This window comes from Drosophila simulans, chromosome 2L, assembly GCF_016746395.2.
Source record: "Drosophila simulans strain w501 chromosome 2L, Prin_Dsim_3.1, whole genome shotgun sequence".
Lineage (NCBI taxonomy): Eukaryota > Metazoa > Arthropoda > Insecta > Diptera > Drosophilidae > Drosophila > Drosophila simulans.
The window spans coordinates 13880237-13901632 of NC_052520.2; the positions used below are offsets into that span (position 1 = coordinate 13880237).

Genomic DNA, 21396 nt, shown 5'->3' on the forward strand with positions numbered 1-21396 from the left:
CTACCATTCCAATTCAATTTCCTTTCAGAGAAGGAAAACTTGGGGTGATGAATTGCATTTTCAACGTCATTGGCAGCTTTTGCCTCTAGTTCCATTCTGGCCTTAAGTCTATTGAACTTTGACTTCGGTCCATGACAATGTTGATGCCTTTGCCTGCGTTCCGACCGAAGATGATAATGATGGTGATAGCATGGCCAGCAGCTCTGGCTCGCCGTGTAAGTGCAAATAAATTATTTTTTGAGCGGCAGGCAAGGGAAATATTTTACATTCGGGGCGGACAGGCTCCAAAATGGGCGTGGCCGAGGACTGGGTGCTCACAGTTCGAACTCTTTTGCATGCCATTCAGATACATGTACGTATATATCCCCCGACAAGCTCGTGAATATTTCTGGCTGCCGTTGTCGCTGTGCTGCTGCTTGTCTGGGCCACGTTTGTTTGTCGGTTGTTGGTTGTTTGTTGGCCATGTTCGGTCTTGCCTTCGGCTGATCATACCCAGTTCTGGCCCTTTCCATGCTTTTGGTGCCATTGTTGTTTGCATATTTGCATTAAACACGGCAAACACTTTTAACCAAACACATGTAAAGTGGTGTTGTCTCTCTGCCTCTTTCAATGTGTCGCCTGTCGACAAATATAACCGAACATAAATCATCCGTAGCAGTCGCATAAATAATAAATACACACACACACACACACACTCAGTTCTGCACACCAAAGGAAAAGGCGATGTGTGGGCATTCAATGGATGAGTGTAAATTGTTTCTGCATTATGGGCTTAAAAATTCTGTTGAATTTCGCATTTAATTTTATTTATGGCATTCTTTAGACGACAGCAAATCATGTATTTTTAGAACACCTAATGTTCAAGAACAAAAAAAATATTTAAAAATATTTATAACTAGCAACTTATAGATAGGGATGTTAGTTAGACAATTACAAAGTTCATTAAGCTCGAAGATAAAAACTTCTCGTACGCGAGTAACCTATGCGAACAAAAGAATATTTTTAAATGGACTTACTAAATTCTTGTCACATTCAAAAGAAACAACTTCAGCACACTTTCTCCTTATCCCTTCCAAAATTCCTGCAGTTTGTCATCAACTTTTCGCTGCTAGCTGGAAGCCAAAATAGGAAAAACAGATAAATATAACAGAAAATCCACTTGTACAAATATTAATTTTCCAGCATTGCGAAACTGTCGCCAGTTTTCGCCAACTCTACAGCAACAAAAATGAAAATAAAGCCGCCAAGGAAAGTCTGGTCGTAACATGGCTAAGAACATTCAGCACATAATTCTTTTTGCAAGCCGCAAAATAAAAACCGGTCGAGAGAAAGAGTCGGCCTGGGAAAAATGAAAAAGAAAAACAATTTCCACTTTTTGCCAACCGAATTCATAATTCATTGAGCCAGCTGTGTGAGGGAAAAGTGGCGAGTGGCGACCACACCAAGGGTTGGCTATCATTTACACCATGCAGTTTGCCCATTTCCATCTCTAGCCCCCTACTCCGTTCATCATGCAAAAACCATTTTTTGCTCTGTGCGCTGAAAATTAATTTGCTCACGCGCCAAACGGAAAAGTCTCTGGAGTCCGAAAAAATGGTTTCATCTGCAATGCGACGCCAACAGTTGCCATTCTTCCCCGTCCACCATCCACCTCCCAATCCACATCCCCATGCCCATTCCGGTCCTCCACAACCCATTGCCCACTGCCCAGGATTCGTGTCTGGTGAGCTGGTCGTTCATTTTATGCGACGACCATCGCATAAATTTCACAAAATTTCATACATCAATACGGCTGGCTGGGTGAAGTGGGCAAATACGAGAAGAGGGCTGAAAATTCTGCGGTCTGCCACTTCAGCTGATTAGACGACCGCAAACTCTTCGAATATTTCACAGCGATTGCAATAAAAGCGATACCTTTTCGGCATTTGTCCACGGTACGTATGCGCAATATTTGCCAATGGGCACGCGGCCAAGAAATAAAGTGCTGCCTGCTTTTCGGGGCCATTCCTGCACCTGCCATCGGACAGCTAAATATTTGAGTGGCATCGCCATCGCCGTTGTTATGCTGACGCCCCAAGCCAAGTGACCCATTAAATGCCACTACATCGCGCCACCAACTGTTGCAAGCTGCAAGTTGCAGCTCGTCTCTGCCGCAAGCAGCTGTCCCCTGTCTCCCGCATCATCGTTTTGTGCACGCCATTTGGACGCTTCCCATCCGGACAGGTTCAATTGCAGTTTAAATGCTGTTTTGAGTGCCCACAGCGGGATATTTTAGCGAAAAGATTTCTTCGCCGGCGGAAACAATTTCCCCGAAACTTCTTTGTCACTCCTGGCCTTTTGGGATTTTACTAAAAAAAATGCATCGCGAATGTGGTAAGAGCAGGCCCAAAATTTAAAAGTTGCTAAATACAAGAATACGATTTAAAATTGGATGAAAATAGCTTTATCTTTTAATACTAAATGTTACCTTTGTGGTGAGAGATCAAAGAATGTTGACATTGTATTAATACTCTCTAAACTAATCAATTATACGTTGCTTGTTTAGTAAGGATTGAAAGTTAGGAAAATATATAACAATCACACTAACCAGACTTCGTAGCATTGCTATTTGGCACTCCTTTGACTATGAAATATTTTCGTAACGAATATTTAGAGCTGACAATAAGAATGAAAAAGTGTTGTGATGTTTGTGTGTCGCTGACAGCGTTTTAGATGCAAAACAATGTTTCCCACTACATGTCAGAGCCAAAAAACTCCCTTCGTTCCAAACGGAAGCTATTTCCATTTCTTTCAATTCAAATTCCACTGACAGTTGCAAAACTGAACTTTGACAGAAGAGAGACTGCTTGTTGACATTTCTATTTTATGCATTTATTGTTTTCCTCCCCGACAGCCGGGCACATTTCTTTTTCAGTTATTTTTTTTTCAAAGATGCTACCAAAAACCGGTTGGCATTTCAAAAAAATTAAAAAACGAATTGACATTCAGACTGCTGGGGGGAAGTGGCAATAGATTCCAACCAGTCGGATTATGCCAGAGATCTGTTCAAAGTAATTGTGTGGTCAAAGTTTGATTGTCTTTTCGTATTCAAAAACTTTTGGTTGCAAACTATTGGGAGATTGTAACAACTTGTGGCATAAATATGCATAAGCTCCATGGTCCGTTCCCAGCAAAGCCGCTCTGATCTGCAGGAGTCCTGCTTAACAGGACATGCCATAAATGTCCCGCACACGTCCATCAACGTCAGGAATGGTTCTGTTCTGTTCTCGTTCTCGTTCTCATTCCGTTCCTGCCCGAAGGCCTTCCGTTGTGGCATTTGCATTTCGCATCCTGCAGTGGCTTCAATTCCTGCTCGGCCATTTGCCAGGACACTGGGACCCTTGTGTGCTTATCGTTTTGCATACGCATTATTTATTGAGACTACCAGTGCGAGTTGGGCAGGAATTGAAAGTCCTGCGGGAGTGCGGTAGTGCGGGAGCAACTGCAACTTAGTGTTCGCATTTGGCATAGAGTAGGCCTTTCGGCCATCCAGGATCTTCTTGCCACATTCTGACATCCCAGCTGACAGATGCGCAAATTCTTAGGAGTGATTAGCATGCAAAATGTTTAGGGTTTATTGTTTTAGCAAAACTAATTAGTTTGAGTAATTGAAACTAAAATTTGGGCAATTGCTTAGAGAGCTCTCAGCTTTCTATCGAAAATTGTGCATGTCGTAGTTTCCTTTGTGGTCAAATGCAACGTCGTAGGTTATTGCCTGGGGTTACTGAATGGGTCATTGGGCCGGAATCTGAGAAGCTTGATTTAGCCAAATTGGAATGGCAGATGCCACAGGGTAAATTTATAATGCAAGTACTTGAAAAAGCAACTATAATGCAGATTAAGGTTGTTTCGGTAATGGCGATTGGCTTTGGATTAATATTGAAAGTGTGTTAAGTGCTATGTTGAATGAGATGAAATTAAAGTGCTGCGCTTAGCTTAGTATAACAAAAGTATCTTTCTGGTTTTGAAATATTATTAACTAAGAAATTGTATCTTTTCCTTACAGCCACCACTTTTGCATTCACAAATAAGGAAGAAGTCAAGTAAATCAATAGAAACCAAATGCTACAAAGCACTGCCATATACAACTGCAACGGATTGCATTAGGAGAACTAACAATTGAGTAGCTCAACATTTATAGCAAAACAATACGAAATCTAGAATAATATAGCAACTACTATACAAAATCGGAGACCACGAACAAATGAGGGAGAAAAGGCAAAAAGGAACATTAACAGCGGAATAAAGTTATGAAAATTGGATGAATGAAGCATGAAGCAAGCCCAGAAACGAGAAAAAAGTTGTGGTATAAACTTTTATTGTAGGAAAACGCATAAAAATAATAGAAAAACGCTCTTCGGGTTGTAAAGAAAATAAGAAGACAAAAGAAAGACATGAAAACGTTGCAAACAATAAAGCATATACTTGCCATATTGATATAAAGGGAAATCGTGAAAAGGCGGTGAGAATTTCGTAAGATTAGTAGGTATTAAGGGCAGCCCAGGCACACAGCTAAAAAGGGAACTAAAAAAAACCCCACACAGAACAATGAAAGCTGCAGCAGCTGGATAAGGCCGACAAAACCGAAAATTATATTATTGTAATCTAGTAGAGAGCAGACAACATATCCGCTGGCAACAACCAACACCGAAAGAGACTATGAAAAATGCACAACTGAAACTGACTGAAGTTGACGATGATGAGCTGTGGCTGGCAGTAAGATTAGCGCACTGCAGCAGCAACATCAGCAGCAGTGGCAGCACAAGAACCACCAGCAGCGCGTGCAAAAGCAGCAACAAGAGGCACAACCAGCAACTCACAACACTGCAACCAAGGAGCTTAAGTACAAAACACCACAGCAACATTGCAAGCGAGCAGCACAATAGCCAGCAACAGGAGCCAGCATCGAAGGACGAGGATGTAGCCACCCACGGTAGAAGCAATGACCAGCAGCCGCATCTGCAACAGCTAGACAGCAGCAACATGTTGTCGCCAAAGACAGCCGCAGCAACTGCTGCCGGCGATGAAGCAACAACCCAACAACCAACAAACATAAGACTGTGTGCACGCAAGCGACAACGATTGCGTCGCCGACGAAAAAGAAAACCAGCAACCCCAAACGAAGCAGATATCAAGGTAAACATCAATAACATCATATCTAACTAAATATATACAAATGTAGACAGGAATTGCACACTCAGCACTTTAATATCGCCTTCCTTTAATTGCAGAAACAACAGCAACTTAGCATGCCTCCCTTCAAAACGCGCAAATCCACGGACACCTACAGCACACCAGCAGCAACAACCAGCTGTCCGACAGCCACCTACATGCAATGTCGAGCCAGCGACAATGAGTTCAGCATTCCGATATCGAGTCATGACAGAGTTTCCACGGCCACATTCGCCTGGGTGTTGCATGTGCTGCAGGTGCTGCTCGTGTCGCTGCAACAGTGGCAACTCCACGTGCAACAGCGATCGGTGCTACTGTTCAGAAGGATCACAGCGAGCACCACCGCCTTCATTTCCTATTTAGGCAGCTTTGCGGCGCAACTGAGGAGCAGCAACAGCAGCAGCAGCAGTAGCAGCAGCAACAGCGGCAACAGCAGCCACAGCAGCAGCACGCAAATTATAAACGGACTTAATAAACACTCATGGATATTTTTATTGATATATTTGAATTTATCTGCTAAAGGTGAGTGCCATTTAAATTATCTCGAGTGCTGCATGCAACATCAACCATATCAACAACATCGACAGCAAGCAACAGTTGCCGCACATGGCGCATTGTTTGCCGCATTGTGGCAGTGGCAGCAGCAGCAACATAATGCACGCCGGCAACATATTGTCACTTTGACACATAAAACCACTCACGAGTGGGATGCGAGTATTTTGTGGGCCGGAGTTGTCGTTGTGTTGCCCCTTGTTGATGTCATTGTTGTTTGCCAGTTGTGACATTTACGACAGCCTCAAGTGAGGCAACAACAGCCATCTCAGACCGGTCTATGCCACTTGAAGGCGTCTGCGCCTAAGGTTATTTTCTTTCTTTTCTTCCGTCGCCCCCACTTGAGAAGTCCTTAGTCCTTGTTCGTGGCTAACGCGTGGCAGGCCGCAGTTGAGGTCCTTCAAAGGGCATGTTGCATAAACGCTCTTGACTCGGATGCACCTGAACGAGCCCTATTGAAGGATAAACCATTTTATGTCTGTAATTGAGAAGCTTTCAGTTTTTAGTTTTTAATTGGCACTTCCTCGAAACTTAAACGGTTGCGTTGAGCATGTATCATCGCATGAAACTCCCGCACAGTGTGGTATTTATTGGTTAATTATACTAAATTGCTCGCTTCAGCTGACCCACATTTTCCGGCACAAAAACTATTTGCCAGAAACTAAGCAAAGCAAAGTCATGTCGAACAATGTGTGGCTGATGCTGTGCCGAAAAGTTGCAATGCCATAAATACTTTCAACAAATGCTTGTTGAAACGCTTGCTGCACAGAAATTTCCCATATCAAGTGGTTGCGGCAAGGGGCTTCGAAAATCTTGTGTAATGGCATTTTTTCTGTCCTTACTGCGCTGCACTAAAAGCTTAAAAATTCTTTGCCACGACAACAATATTCCAACGAGACAAGGACTAAGTTTGGTTAGCAGCTCAAATGCCTGCCGTTCCATTAGCGGCATAAAATGAAAAAAAGAAAATCCCCACCTGAAGATGGTGGCAAGGAGATGGCTCCACTGCCACTTACACATATTGGGGTTATTAATGGCTGCCCATATGGGCTGGAGCAGCAGAAACACAAGATGGAAAGTGTTGCCAATGTTTCAGGCTGCCGCGGACTAAGTCGCATTCGCGTGTCGTGGTTGGCGTGCCAGGCAATGAAAGCTTAAATAAGTACACACGTTCAACGGTGGTGCAGGTGGTAAAAAGGCAGTATTAAACTAGATTCCCGTGTTTTAATAATGAAAGGTTTTAATGGTGAATTCAATTTTGCAAACTCATTTTGTCATTTTATTTATTTATTTTATATTAAATTACTCATCTACGAAAAGTACATGACATCTGAAATAGCATATTTACTTTCATTTGAGATTTATTATGACTGTGAAAATTGTTTTACAAGTAATTTGTTAAACGATATTGCTATTTGCATTAAAGTTTCACTGTATTATAGTGAAGTAAGAGAGAGCATTAAATTTCATCGAACCACTGTATTCATAAATTTAAGCCATGTGTGTGTTTGCTGGGCCAACTTCTGTGTCTGCAGTCGAAGTCGTTATTCCGTTTCGTTTTTTGTGTCTGTCCTGTCGCTTTGGCTTTGAGTTCATGTTTCATGCAACACCAACAGCCGTGGCAGCAACAGAAACAGCAGCAGTTTCAACAACAATTGCCGTTTGCCCACATGCGTGTGCATGTTTATGATTTTATGGCAGCACTTCCGTTTCCGCCCGGGCATATTGTACTGCTCCCCTCCTCCACCACCACATCCTTCTCGCCACACGTTTCTACCGCCTTTCTTCTGGCTGCCATCGCTAATCAGATTTAAACTTTGCACAACGTCAACGTTGCTTACAGCAGCTGTAAGTGTGTGCGGCTTTACTTGTTACTGTATTCATAAGTGTGTCGAGTATGCGCTTGCCCTATGACATCGTTCATACGCCCCGTCGGCCAGCCAAGTGCCCTTTCTACGTTGCCTGGTCATGTCCTGTAAGTATGACATTTATTGCTACCGAAAGGCTTTTGGCATGCTTCAAGACTTCAGGACTCTTCGCATCTGACAGCCCCCTATTGTTTAATTCCTTGTCTTTTGCCGCTAACATGCGATGATGGCATTAATTTGTATTTAGGCCAACAGCAAGGCAGCTTACACTGCTTCCATCAAATTTAAGTTCACGCTTTAAGGAAAAGTGGTTAGTTTACCTGATTGATAACAACGGTGTTCTATCGTTGTGTGAGATATTCTTCTTCCATCATAGGCAAACATACTATTCCCTGCCTGATTATAACTTCTTTCCACCCACAACGACATGCATTATTCAGGAATTTTCGCTGAATGTCAACTCCCACTCAGCTCTATCAATCTATACGATAAATGTCACAAATTCCATTCCATCATTAGCTAAAGGGTTGTACAAGAAAGAAAAACCCAATGTCATGCCTGCCATTTGCATTATGGATCCCATCCAGGCCCAGAGCATCGCACACATGCGGCTGGGACAGATGATGAGCCCATCAGCCAGGCACAAATAATCCCCTACCCATATCCAGCCAACATCACAAAGGATCAAACGTGAGCAGGAGCGAAAGTATGGGGATGGCTGGCCTAAAATCAATCATTAAATGTGATAGCATTCATAATTTTCAATAGTGGACACAAGGCAGTTTGATTGATGGCGCTGTCAGGGGAGTTCTGAAAATGCCAGTTACTGTTTTTACTGGGAAAAAGTAGCAGAATACTTTGAATTCTTTTAAGATGTTATATTTTATAACTTTTATTTTATATACTTTAAAGGATCACAATTTTATTTGATCTTCTGCTCTCCTCTCTGTTATATTCCCTTACAAAGCAATCTATCGATTTGTTTCCATTTTTAAGGCTACTCTCGTCTCAGGTTACTCTTTCTGCCCCATCCGTGGCCCTAAAAAAGAAACAGGAAAAAGGAAAACAAGAAAGTCATAAGCAATTAAATGCTTTCCCAGCTCCCAAGCTCCATCCAATTAAGCGCAACTGTATGTGTGTGTGTGTGGGGGGGTTGAATTGAGGGGGGTATTCCGAAGGGGCGGGTGTTAGTGCTGGAATTTTTATTGCATAAATTAAGCTTTGAATGGTTAAGCGTCACCTTGGCGCTATTAAAATGCTCGCTTCTGAGCTCTTTCTTGTTTCCCAAAGCCCTTCATCGTCCTGCGCAAATCCTTGTCCACGTCCTCCCCCGCAGCCATTAGCAGGTGGCCTGCCCTGGGACTGCCTGTACAGTGTTCACCCTTCTGAACAGACAGCCATCAAGCTTCATCACTGTCGCCTCCTCCACCACCGACCCCACCCTATCCTGTATCGGTTTTGGAAGCTTAAGTGGTTTGGCGCCCCGTCAGTTTTCATTTTGCTTTCAATTTTTAATATCGGCGGATAGCGCGAGTCGGAATATCTCTGACATCTCTCTACACTTAGCTCAGGTCCTGCGTCCAAGCCGAGAAAAATAGATGAACCTTAGAGCTGAGCAAAGGATTTTTTTTCTACAGAGCGTATGCAATATGAACCGGGAAAGAAGCTAACAAGTTTATTATTTTCAAAAAATATAATAATAATATACATATAAAATCCACTTGCTTAATTATTATATTTCTTTATTCTCATGGTTTTCAACATTATGCCAGGGTATGAAAAGGCTATTTTTGAAAATCAACCCACAGGCGCGTCCTTTTAGGCGAACTTCTTATTTTTCGGTCCTACTTTCGTTTCTGAGGAGCATTGGCCAAATTCGCTGTCGTTATTATGGCTGTTGTGGCGGCGTGTGTTCCGTAGGCAGCTGCATTTTCTAACCAATTTCGGTTGCTTTTTATTTGCCACATTAAATTGGGCCGCACGAGTGTGCCCCGCGTTGGAGGTCCTTGCAGCCCGCTATCCTTGCAGCTGTTGCCGCACTTCCTCGCGCTGTCTGCCCCGCGCACTTCATCTCACCCTGTCTCCCTGGCCAACGACTTGGTTTGGCTTTGTGAAATAGCAATTACTTTTTCATGCTCCACTGCAATAAAATTGCAATTTTATGCGGCCTGCCAACGGACAATAACAACAACAACGGTGGCATCAACCAAAAAATAGGGAAAATAGCGAAACGGAAGTGCAGCCATTGAAAAGGCATTTCGAAATGGCCGCAGACTGTAGGGAAAATGGGGAGTAAGGAGAAGAAGGCCAAATTTAAAGATGACTTGGCGAAAAGTTAACGACTCAAAAATGGATAGTTAATGACTGTACATATTCCTCTCAGAGTTGTTAATTACCGAGCTCTAAAACTACTATTTACTGAAGTTATTTTCAGTTAGTTATTTCTTGATTGAAAAAATGTAGCTTAGAAAGGTATTTTTTCGACTTCTTGGTTGGCTATTTGAAATTAGTGGTCCTTCAGGCTCGTTAATCTTTAATTAGGTTTCCAACTTATCGTTTGTTTTTTTCAGCTTACATTTTAGGCACATAGTTTACATTCTGCTCGTTGTATCTATGTTTTTGATGGTCTGGCAACAAAAGTGAATAGAAACAAAAGTCTCGGCTCGTGATGTCGCAGTCAAAAGTCGCAAAAGTCGGCAAAGTCGCCTTTGTGCCAGTCCACAATGGCTGGCCGATACTCAGGATCGCTGGCAGGCCCTCATATTTGCTTTATTATCACATTCATTTTGACACTTCATCAGACGTTGGCCTCTTTTTTTCGCTGTTGTCCTGCTGTTTTTGTGCCTTCTGAGCCTCGGTTGCTTTGTTCTAGGCCCACTCCCCGAGTTGGCTGGTGTCAATGCTTTGCCTTAAAGGCCTAACTGCTGCCCTATCCAACTTGCCAACTTGCCAACCTGCCAACCTACCAACCCACCCACACTCATTGTTGGCCTGGCCCGTACTGTGCTCGTTAGCTGCAGTTCTTCCTTCATTTGGTTGCTCTCGGCTTTTCTCTTGGCCTGCAGGCTCGTCATTTCGTTTTAATATTAAATGAACAAGGAAGAGAGAGCGCGTGAAAAGCGAATGAAATATGCAAAAACGGCAGAGAAAGTGGCTGGGCCAGAAGAAAGCCAGCTGAAACACTGGGACCAGAACAGGACTAAAGACAAATTAAAACTAAAAAATTCATGTGCATAATTTCTAAACGTTGTTCATTTCGTATGCAAATCTTTTGGGTTAAGCGCACTAAGCTCGGTGGAAAGTGAAAAGTTTTTTGCGTACAACAGAATTTCAACTATCGTTGCAGACAATGAAAAGCACCAGATTGAATTATTCGAGAATTTAATTACCGAACACTTCGCATTCAGGGGACATGCTGCATTGCTCATCAATCTGGTATTAATGCACTTTTCAAGAACCTAATCAATGGCAATTTTCCCAGATTATTTTCGCCGTTGCCACACGAACTGCATTCTCAATCAACTCAATAAATCCGCAACTTATCGCTACTTACTGTCTGCTTATAGAGATTCTGCAGGGGAAAAAAGGGAGTGTGCTGGGAAAAACTGGAGGAAAACTCTTAAGAAATTATCAAATTGAGAGGCAAAGAGCAGGCGGGCTGCCAGGATTCCTCCTTCCACATCATCTAGTTTCTTTTGTAGTTTCTTCTGCTGCCCACATTCATGCATAAATAATTCCACGATAACGATGCGAATATGTTCGTCCCTGCATTTGTTTGACTGTGTGTGTGTGTGTGTGTGTAGATGAGGCAATCTATTATCGCTGGGGAAAAAACGTAACAAGAAAATTTGTATGTGAAAAACTTTTGCTCAATAAAAGTTTCCTTTTGTTATTCGCCTGCCAGAGAACAATGGTCTCGTCCCTGCACACAAACACACTGTTTGCGACTGCGAAAGACATATGTGTGTTGGCAGAGCGGAGCACAAAAACTTTTCTTCTGCCATCCTTTCGAACTCCTTTCTCTGTTGCCTTTCCAATCCGACGCCGACTGCAGGACCCGCATCCCAAACAGGTCCTGCACGCCGTCATCACCGCCCCCTCCACAGGCCAAGTCCAAGTGGCAGGCGAAACCAACTTGCAGAAGCCAGAAACTCGTAAACTTTTGCATATCAATAAATTTTAGTTGTTGTCTCACTCGAGAACCCCCTTCCCCTTCCAGCAAACCCATTTGCCGAATTATCGATGTTGATTTGCGGTGCTTCTGCGAAAGAGCAAGCAGTTGCAGCACTCTTAGCCAACTTTGTCGACCGTCTTGTATGCACTAATCCGAACTTTATCTACTTGCAGTTTGCCTAGCAGGATATCATGAAAAGAGACTGTTACACGATCTTTTGGATCCTTATAATACACTAGAACGTCCCGTTCTCAATGAATCGGACCCGTTACAATTAAGCTTTGGTTTAACTTTAATGCAAATTATCGATGTGGTAAGTAGTAGATGCATTTAATATATCCTATTGTTAAGCTTATAAAACATAGATATATAGATAGATATATACATAGATATAGATTATTATGTTTAAACTATACGAGATATTCATTCGCAATTGACTATATTAAATAGGCTGAAATACCGCAAGCTGAAAGTTCAAGAACCACACTGTATTTCGCTGTGACTAAGAACACGAAATTAAAAGCATTCCTTTAATTTCCTGTTTTAATTACCGCCAGCCTTGTGTCAGCAAGGAACTTTCGGTTTCACCGGTTTTTTCCTGCTTTTCCTTTTGAATGGGCGCCTTAAAGTAGGCAGGTGAAAAAAAGAATCCCTGATGACACAATTTGGTGCTTGGGTAAAAAGTGAATTGCCAAGAAAGTGAAATTTTAATTATTTGCCAGAGAGCAGGGCACACACACACACATGTGATGGTGTGAGTGTGTGTGTCCTGTTGCCTGTTGGGTGTTCCTTGAATGGCAGCTGCCCCCCCGCAACCCCTTCCCACGTTCCTCTGGCCTATTTGCAGACAGGACACACACATATCCTGGCTGACTGACAGTGTCGAGCAAATTACATGCAACGTCATGTGGCATGTGCGCCGTTTGACTCATTTTCACCTTTGGAAAGGGCGGTGGGTCTGTCTGTCGTTCGGTCGGTCGCTTGCTCGTTCTGCATTCATCAGTTGCGAAAACTTTGCCCCAACTTACAATTGCGTATGGGGGTGAAAAGTCAGGCAGGAATCTAGAGAAAGAACTGGCGAGCGAATAAGGTGCAAACTGTCGGAAAAGGCGACGCGAGGCGTTTGCCTTTGTTAGTGAGACAACCTCAATTCATATTAGATTTGCATTGCATTTGTCCGTATGTGCGGCTTGTTTGTTTGGCCATCCCCACGGTGCCAGGAGCCAGGAGCCAGTGCCACGGAGCCAGGACCAGATCCTGAGCGAGGCAAAGAACCCAGTGTCCCGCATAAAGTTGGGATTCAGCAAAATGGAGCGCACAAACAAAAGGCACTCACACATGAGGCATGAAAAGCAAAAACAGCAACGCAGAAAAGTTGCTGCTGGCATATATGGCTGGTTCAGAAAAAAAAATGAAAAAGTAAAAGCGAAAACGATTCCAGACGCTAGAAAACTGCGCATTCAGTGACGCGCTAAAAGTCGCACATACAAACAAATACACTCACACAAAGGCAAACAGTGAAAGGCGATGCAGAGTACACCGAGAGAAAATAGGAGTGGTTAACAAAATAATATTTCTGAAATTCGAAAAGGAAAAATATCATTAGTACTACTTACTTATCATCCTGATAACTGAAATAACATAGTCAAGCAACGAGTTCTTCACAACATCTACACTCTTAAATCCTTTCCCGATTTCGTGCCGTGCATTTACAATAAAATACACCCGTACACACTTGGCACGCAAATAAAATGAATAAATAAAATTTGCACATGTGCTTTTCACACCTTGTGCCAAAACATATAAGCCCGCGGGCAGGCGAGGGGTGTTTCTGAAGTTCCTGCTGAATGGTGGGGGCTGGGGGCGTGGGCAAAGCAATGAAGTGCGAGTTGCTGCTGGTGCAAAATGAAGTTGAAAGAACAGAACGAATGGGCACAATGCGCTGGCGGTCGTTGTTTGTAGCCGCTTCTGGGTGGCAGTAAAAACTGCAGCACGCACACTCGAAACGCAGCTGAAATCCAGCAGCGAAGGCAGCAGAAATGCGGCAATTACTGGGAACTGGGAGCTCGACGCGGTGCTCCGGGCATAAAAACCAAAATCGGGTCATTCGGGTAAAATGAGAGGGATTGACGGCCGTTACCACCTTTGGATGCCAAACTAGGGTTTATGAGCCCAGTGGTGTACTCAAACTTTTATTGCGCACTGTTAGTGCCCCGCTTAGATGTCACGGCAATCAAAAGTTGTTAATGCCTCGCGGGGAATCGTAATCGTAAGGAAATTAGTTGCATATGGTGCGATAATAAAGGATATTACTCTCCTGCCACACGCCGTTTCAATTGGCAATCTCGTTATGTGTTGCATGGAAAGTTCGTACTCATTCTTATATCTGGAAATTCTTTATTTAAATAAACGAAGAATTTAAGGATCATCTTAAAGAGCTTATTTCATCGTGACCAATATTAAATTGTAAGGTGAATTTCAAAAATGGAAAGTGCCATCTGTTCAATCAATCGTTGCAAAGAGAATTGCGTTGAATGGTAAAAATACATTTTCGCCATAAGTAGAGCACTTTTTGTGTCAAGTAAACGATTTTTCTGCCAGTTGCAGGTCGGCAGGGCCATTAGTTGTCCGCCGAGAATACGCCAGCGTTCGTCGGTGGCAATATTTTAACTGTTAAATGCAGTGGCTGCACTGGCATTTGCATATTTTTTTTTTGCCTTCTCCAGCTGGGCATCCGAGCAATTTAAAGATTAAGCACCTGGCAGGGATTTTGCAGCAACAACAGCGATGCCAGAATTGCAATGGAAAGTGCTGCACTCGGTGTGGCAAGGAACAAAGGGAAAAATGGATACACTGGGGTCGCTTCACCCACTTTCATCCTTTCATCAATTTCACTTATCAGGCAATGTCAACAGCTCCTTCGCCAGCTGGCTCTCCGAAGGACTCTAATCACACGGCCGTGCAAACAATGGCAGTCCTTTCGGTGTAATATGGTTCTCATGCCCATTTGATTTATGTAAAGCACAGGTCATAATTGCTTTTCCCGGAGGTCACCTGTCCTCGGGGGAAAGGACAATGCCATTTTACCTCACCGTCTTACCTTCTCACTTCCTGTCGGCAATTTTGACGCTGCAAATTGCATTTCCCTCAGTCATGAGTTTCTATAAGTGTGCGGAAGAGCTTTCCCTTTGTTATGCGCTCCGCTGTGTGTGCAACGAAATTAGAATACCTTCGTGCAACACTTGCCAGCGGTTTTCTATTCCTGGCCCAGCACGGCAACACACTGGCCATCAATGCTCGCTGGTTGCACGTTGCTGGTCTGCGAGTTTTCCATCGGCATAAACAGCATAAACAGGTTTCCCATGTGCATAGATGGTTATGGACATGCTTGGCATACTTTCGCAAATGCTTTCAATGCATTTTCGGCTGGGATGGGGATTTTTTGAGCGCTGAGGATGGGCGACTCCACTCACTTTCACTTTGATTGATGTTGTTCCCTGTGCAAGTGACTGAGACGGAGATCCATGTGCCTGTGTGTCCTGCGAATCATTCTCCAAGCCGTTCCCGTTCCCGTTCGTCTGTGCAGATACGATTTTGTCAAATGAGCACAACGTCACAGGCACACATAAATAGATGTAAAGGATGGCAGGATGGCTGTCCCGTCCAGAGGATTGCTCAATGGCTTGTGGCTTGTTAGGGTATGTGTTTAGCATGAATTGGGACAGCACTTTGACCCCCTGCTAACGCAACTGTACTTGAGCTGTGCTTTTCAATTTAATTGTTATAAATTGAGGATTTCTCTACATTAAGTAACAGACGTAAGAGCACCGCACAGAAAAACATTTAAGCTGTTTAAAAAATAAATTTTCTGATGAAAAAGGCACTTTAAAACGACCCACACATATGTATTTCTGCTCTTCACTTTTTAAAAATATCATTCAAACACTTTTCACTATGAACATTCGAGTGTGTTTGCTCAAGGGAGAACAGTTAACTCCGCGGAATTATACAAACATTGCAATTTAATTGCATTTTGGAAGGCCCAAGGATCGCTCTTGTTACCCCAAATAAAATAAAAGAGCTCTGTTAAAATCAGTTCCAATTATTTTCCCAGCGGAAGAAATGAATATTGAAGTGTTTTTTAATTAAATGCGCCGAGTGAAAGGAATCTCCATGCCGTAGTGTATTGAATGCTGGGTGGGTATTTAAGTAAATATGGAGAACCATAAACCACGAAACCACTTAACGATTTTAAAATGCAACATTCAATGGAAGAAATGAAACAGGTTTTTTAATTAAATTAAAGAAGTAACATCTTCGCGATCTTAAGGCTCTCGATTTTTATTGAGAGCCCTATGAACTCAAAAAGAGTAATGCATAGTTTGCAGGAATTCCACTGATGCCAAAATCGAATCCTTTCTTAAGTAAGTCAAATTGGAAACAAGGCTGCGAGTAAGCCAATAAGCATGCTTTCGCCGTTCAGCACAATCAGCCAGCATGACAAATGGAAGGGGATTATTGAGAACTATGCTCGGCAAAAGACAAATGAAAAAAGAAAGTGAAAAACAGGCCAGGGCAAAACAGGATACAAAAAGAAGTTGACTTTCAGGACAAGCCACGGCAAGCCGAGCAGGCAGAACAAGGAGGTGAAATTAAGGGCTGGCGAAAGGCGGTGAAAGTACAAATAAAACAACTCCCAGGCGCATTAATTAAAAAGGAGCAGACAAAGCGAGGCGCAGATTAATTGGCATCAGTGGGAGAAAGACAGTGGCGGCAAAGAGGGCCTAGATAAGGGCCAAGACGCAGGCCAAGGATCTGGCGGCGTGTTGGGACGGAGGAAGTGATTAAGTAGACGCAGGACGACGGATGGAGTGGGTTGCATATCAACGGATATCAGCGGAAAATGAGTAATGAAGTCGAGATGGGCCAGCCATTTTTTATGCATACAGGACACAATGCGAAACTAGGCCTGCGCCTGTATGTGTGCACATGCATGGTGGTGGTGTGCGTGGAGACCGCGCGCCGCGTTTTATGCTACACTTTCAGTCGGCTTCAAGTTGGCTTACTGTTTTTTAAATTCCCCGAACGTTGTTGGCCTGCCATGTCAATGAACCGCCTCTGCGTGTGTGTCAGTGCTTTGCGAGAATATGTATTTGCGGCGCACATATGCAAATTTCCGCATACCAAAACTTGTCTTTGGCCCGGCCGAAGGCTGTGGGGGGGAAATAAAAACTCTGGGCTGTAATAATTTTGCCGTTTGCTTTTTTGCTCATTTAAAATTCAACAACTGCCGCCCGTAGCCGCCATTTATTTATATATATTTTTCCTCGCCGCCCTTAGTAGACATACACATTCATACATACGCACACTATTTGAATGCGAATAAGCTTCATTTATACATGGGCTTTTCTTGTGAGGCTGCTGCACTAGGAACCACACAAAAAACTGCACACATGCTTCAAAACCTTGTCCTTTTTCCCTTAAGGATGCATCAAAAGCAATTGGAAGCGCCAACCAAAGATACACAGTACACAGTAGATTTTTAAACTAACTTTCTTAAGTTCATGAGATATATTCAAGAAGCTTGGTTTCCTTTTAAATTGGCTTTAGTTTCCGTGCTTTAAGCCAAGTCATAAATAATTTTAGTTCGTATCACGGTTCTGACAAGCAAAACTCTATTTAAGATATACATATATATATGTTTTCAGTTTTCTCATTTTAGCTCCCGTTTTGTTTGCGTTTTTAATTATATTTTTCGCGCTCTCACGTTTTGCGGTTGTTAGTTTTATAATTGTGTGCACCGCTTTTACTCCAAATGAACATGCGCATTCAAAATTTAAATTGGATGGGTTGCAAATAGGAGTTGCTCCGACAACTACAGTTAGAATATATATCCCGAAAGGCAATGTCCTGTCAAAAGCAGGCAGTTCCTACTGAAATTAAGTAAATGAATGAGTTTAAATAAGAGCAGGTCCACGTAAACCTAGAAATAAGAGGACCGAGGTATATTCCATTACGTTGGCCAGCTAAATGAATTATCCTAGTGGCGTCAAACCAAAATCGCACTCAATGTGTAAGCCGTGAAAATTATGGAGCGTCATCAGAAACTCAATTTGGAAAACGGAATTTTATTAGGTCGCAGTCGAGCCTTTATCCGCCTGCCCGCCCGCCCCCCTTTATCCAACCACTTTCGTCCTGGCAAAAACCATGGCATACTTTTTACCGTCAGGCATTTGTTTGTCTGCTGCGGTCGCAGTCGCAAAGTACACTGCAAATTATAAGTATGCAGGAGGGAGGGATGTTGTTTGCCCATGTGAACGGGGGAAAGGTGGCTGGCCGAAATGGACTCTGCTGCAGTCAAGTGCAATAATGTAATGGCTATATTTAGTCAGGCTCTCTCACACACACACACATGGACAGAGGGACACGTTGCATGTTTGCTTTTGGACTGCGTTATGCCCGCAATATTACCAAGTCCTGCCACGTCGCTCCTTTACAACGTTATATTTGCCGCAAGCTTCGATTTTGTTGGTCTGTTGGCTTCATCCCGCCATTCCCTCGCTCCCCCCATCCCCGTCATCCGATCCGATTTGGTCGGAAAACATATTGGCAGCATGCTGGTTGGAAACCGCTTGCGGGTTGGGTACTTGGATCTCCACTGGGGCGGGCGGCTCCATTTCATCTGCACCGCATTCCTGTCGCATATTTGAGCCCATTTTGTGATTGCACTTGCACACTGACTAAGGGAAATTGCTCGGACAAAACATTCGACCAACGCGGAGTCAGTGCTGATCCCGAGTCCTTTGTCCCCCACCCGATGCCCATTCCGATCCCTGTGGTCCTTGGCCCTCGCTCTGTTAGTTAGGCAGCAGAGATTTGGGTTCCGCCAGTTGTTTTCAGTTTTCCACTGTTACTCTGCCTTTTTTGTTGTTTCCTTTCCTGTGAGCAACAGCGCCCAGCGAGTGAACCATGAATATTTCAGGCATTTAATTGTAAATTACACATACGCCCTGTGCGCAGCAGTTGCATTTTTTAGGAGCAGCTGCCGCAGCAGCAGCGGATTCGGTGTCTGGTTTCTCTGTAACGCGCGGATTCGGTTATTGGGCTAGATCCCTTGGGAAAGTGGGCTACGAAGTATTTAAAATATGCAGCTATCTTGATTAAAGTTCGCTTAAAGTAGAAATGCAATTTTTCTAATTTTTATGCTTAATTATTTATAAAGAACACTATTAACTTTTCATACCACTGGTGAACGGAAAATTTGTTGATTCCGTTTTATTCGCATCACTTTAAAAATGTATAATATATGTTTAATTTTAGAATGCCACAAAACACAATGCTTTACAATTTTTATGAAAGAGTTCATATCACGGAATTGCTAGGAAACGGTATATTGACCGATTAATTAATTAAAGAAAAAGCGGTATTTTATCAAAATGTAACCAAGCATGGCTTAATGTTTTAATCTTTTAAGTGAAATGAAAGGAATACAGCTCGCAGCTGGTTGTGCAAGCAACTCGCTGCGGATGTATCCGCTTTTTCAATTGCCATTTTTGCCGCACGTGAGTGAGCTGCCGACCAAATCCCACCGCAGCTGGCATCCTTTGCGGCAGGAAATACTTTATAAAAAACAGCCAGTGCGAGTTCTCAGTCGAACTTTGTGCTCTATGAATACATCATACGTAGCCGCGATTTTTACGCGTTAATTAATAAAACATGATTTCGTGCGACGTGTGTAATTAACTTCCTGTTGGGCATTCCGTTCTTTTTCTTTCCTTCCGGCAGGACGAGAAAAATCAATTGCTAGTCACTAATGTGTGGTTGAAACTGGAGTGGAACGATATGAATCTCCGCTGGAACACCTCCGACTATGGCGGAGTGAAGGATCTGCGAATCCCGCCGCATCGCATCTGGAAGCCGGACGTGCTGATGTACAACAGTGCGGATGAGGGATTTGACGGCACCTACCAGACGAACGTGGTGGTGCGGAACAACGGCTCGTGCCTGTACGTGCCGCCGGGGATCTTCAAGTCGACGTGCAAGATCGACATCACGTGGTTCCCCTTCGACGACCAGCGGTGCGAGATGAAGTTCGGCAGTTGGACCTACGACGGATTCCAGGTTTGGTTCAGTCACCCATGCAAGCAGGGCAACCAGGAAGTACTTAACTTACTGAAAAGAACTCGTAGTTGTTATGCTTGACCGATTCGAATCGAGTGTATTTATGCCTTATGATTTCCCCTTGGTTCGTTTTTCTGCATTGATCTGATAATGCGAGTGAGATATTTACATTATTCTATACCCTCTCCCCGAATATCGTATAAAAAGCTGGATTTACAATTACAAGATGAAACTGGCGGTGATATCAGCAGTTACGTGCTCAACGGCGAGTGGGAACTACTGGGTGAGTAAGCCAACGTCGTCCTGGAGCGACCACCTTCCTCTCTCTACATACTTCGACACCCAAACTCAGACTCTGAGCAGGCGGTCTCTACCCCGTTCTTCAGGCAGAAAGAATCACATAAGAATTGAGATACTATCTTACTCCGCAATGCTCCCGATTCCAGTGTGTGTGGAGGTGGAAGTGGAAGTTAACACTCCACGCCAGCGAAAGGACATTGGCCAAGTGCTAAGGACTCGCTGCTGCTGCTCCCTCGCGGAGTTTTGGCCTTGCGGCTGATTTATAGCATACCTTCGTGTGCAAGAAACACACAGAGATACACACACACCAGTACACTTCAGCAGTACTCGCTCTCTATCTATCTCTTACTTACTCTCTTTCACTCTTGAGCAGGGTTCAAGCTGCGAACTAAAGTTCCGAACTCGTTCCGTTCGAAACTACGACTGTGTTGCTCATCAATACGTGATTGAAAGCAGCTTTCAATCATTTAGGGATGAGAAGGTTTACATCACTGCTTTTTTGATACTTTTCTATGGTTAATTCATTCAATTTCGAGGTCAATGAATACGGAATTAAGTAAGGCACTCGATGAACCCTGTTGTTATCCCACCCAATTACTCGTACTCAAATACTTTCGTACTCCACCCAAATCACACGCTTATCCAGTGTTCTCCCACTCACTCAACTTTCAAAACAAAACTCCAACAAACAAGACTATCGCAAAAATTCTTTGGGCGCTTTAACTTTTAAGTCCGAAATAGCCGCGTAAACATTTCGTTTACTCTCAGTGTAAGAAGCCTGCTTGGATTAGCATAATTCGAGCTCATAAGAGTCCATTTATGCTACTCCAAGTGCAGGCACCAAATAAGTTTTAAACCTGATAAAGAGGTAAGGCCCGGCCCCTGTATGCATTTACTTTAGATTATTTATTTCCCGGAATATTTGAATCTTTTTCTTGATCGCTGATAAAGGCATGCGGATAGCGTAACGATAAGAATCTAACTGAATGCTGAATAGAATCGCTTACTTATACCTTATACAAACTGTTTTCAAATACTGAGACAGCTATGAAGATTACTGGAAACGTTTTGCATTTTGTCTAACAATTATATATATGAGAAATTTTTGGAGAGCTTATACAAAATCTGTACATACTCTATATAACGAAAGATATTTTTTTAGAAATATGT

At 43.2% G+C, this 21396-nt stretch overlaps 1 protein-coding gene across 3 annotated transcripts in view; it reads left to right on the forward strand.

The window, feature by feature from the left end:
* The window catches only part of LOC6732305 (neuronal acetylcholine receptor subunit alpha-7), a 53956-nt gene that overhangs the window by 16680 nt on the left and 15880 nt on the right, over positions 1–21396 (forward strand). For all 3 annotated transcript variants that reach the window (XM_039292057.2, XM_039294270.2, XM_039296454.2), the window contains exons 3-7: positions 4046–5175; positions 5271–5733; positions 11979–12118; positions 19591–19926; positions 20134–20209. In XM_039292057.2, coding sequence (XP_039147991.1) covers positions 4699–5175; positions 5271–5733; positions 11979–12118; positions 19591–19926; positions 20134–20209 — 1492 coding nt within the window. In that variant the 5' untranslated portion in view covers positions 4046–4698. The remainder of the gene's footprint in view (positions 1–4045; positions 5176–5270; positions 5734–11978; positions 12119–19590; positions 19927–20133; positions 20210–21396) is intronic.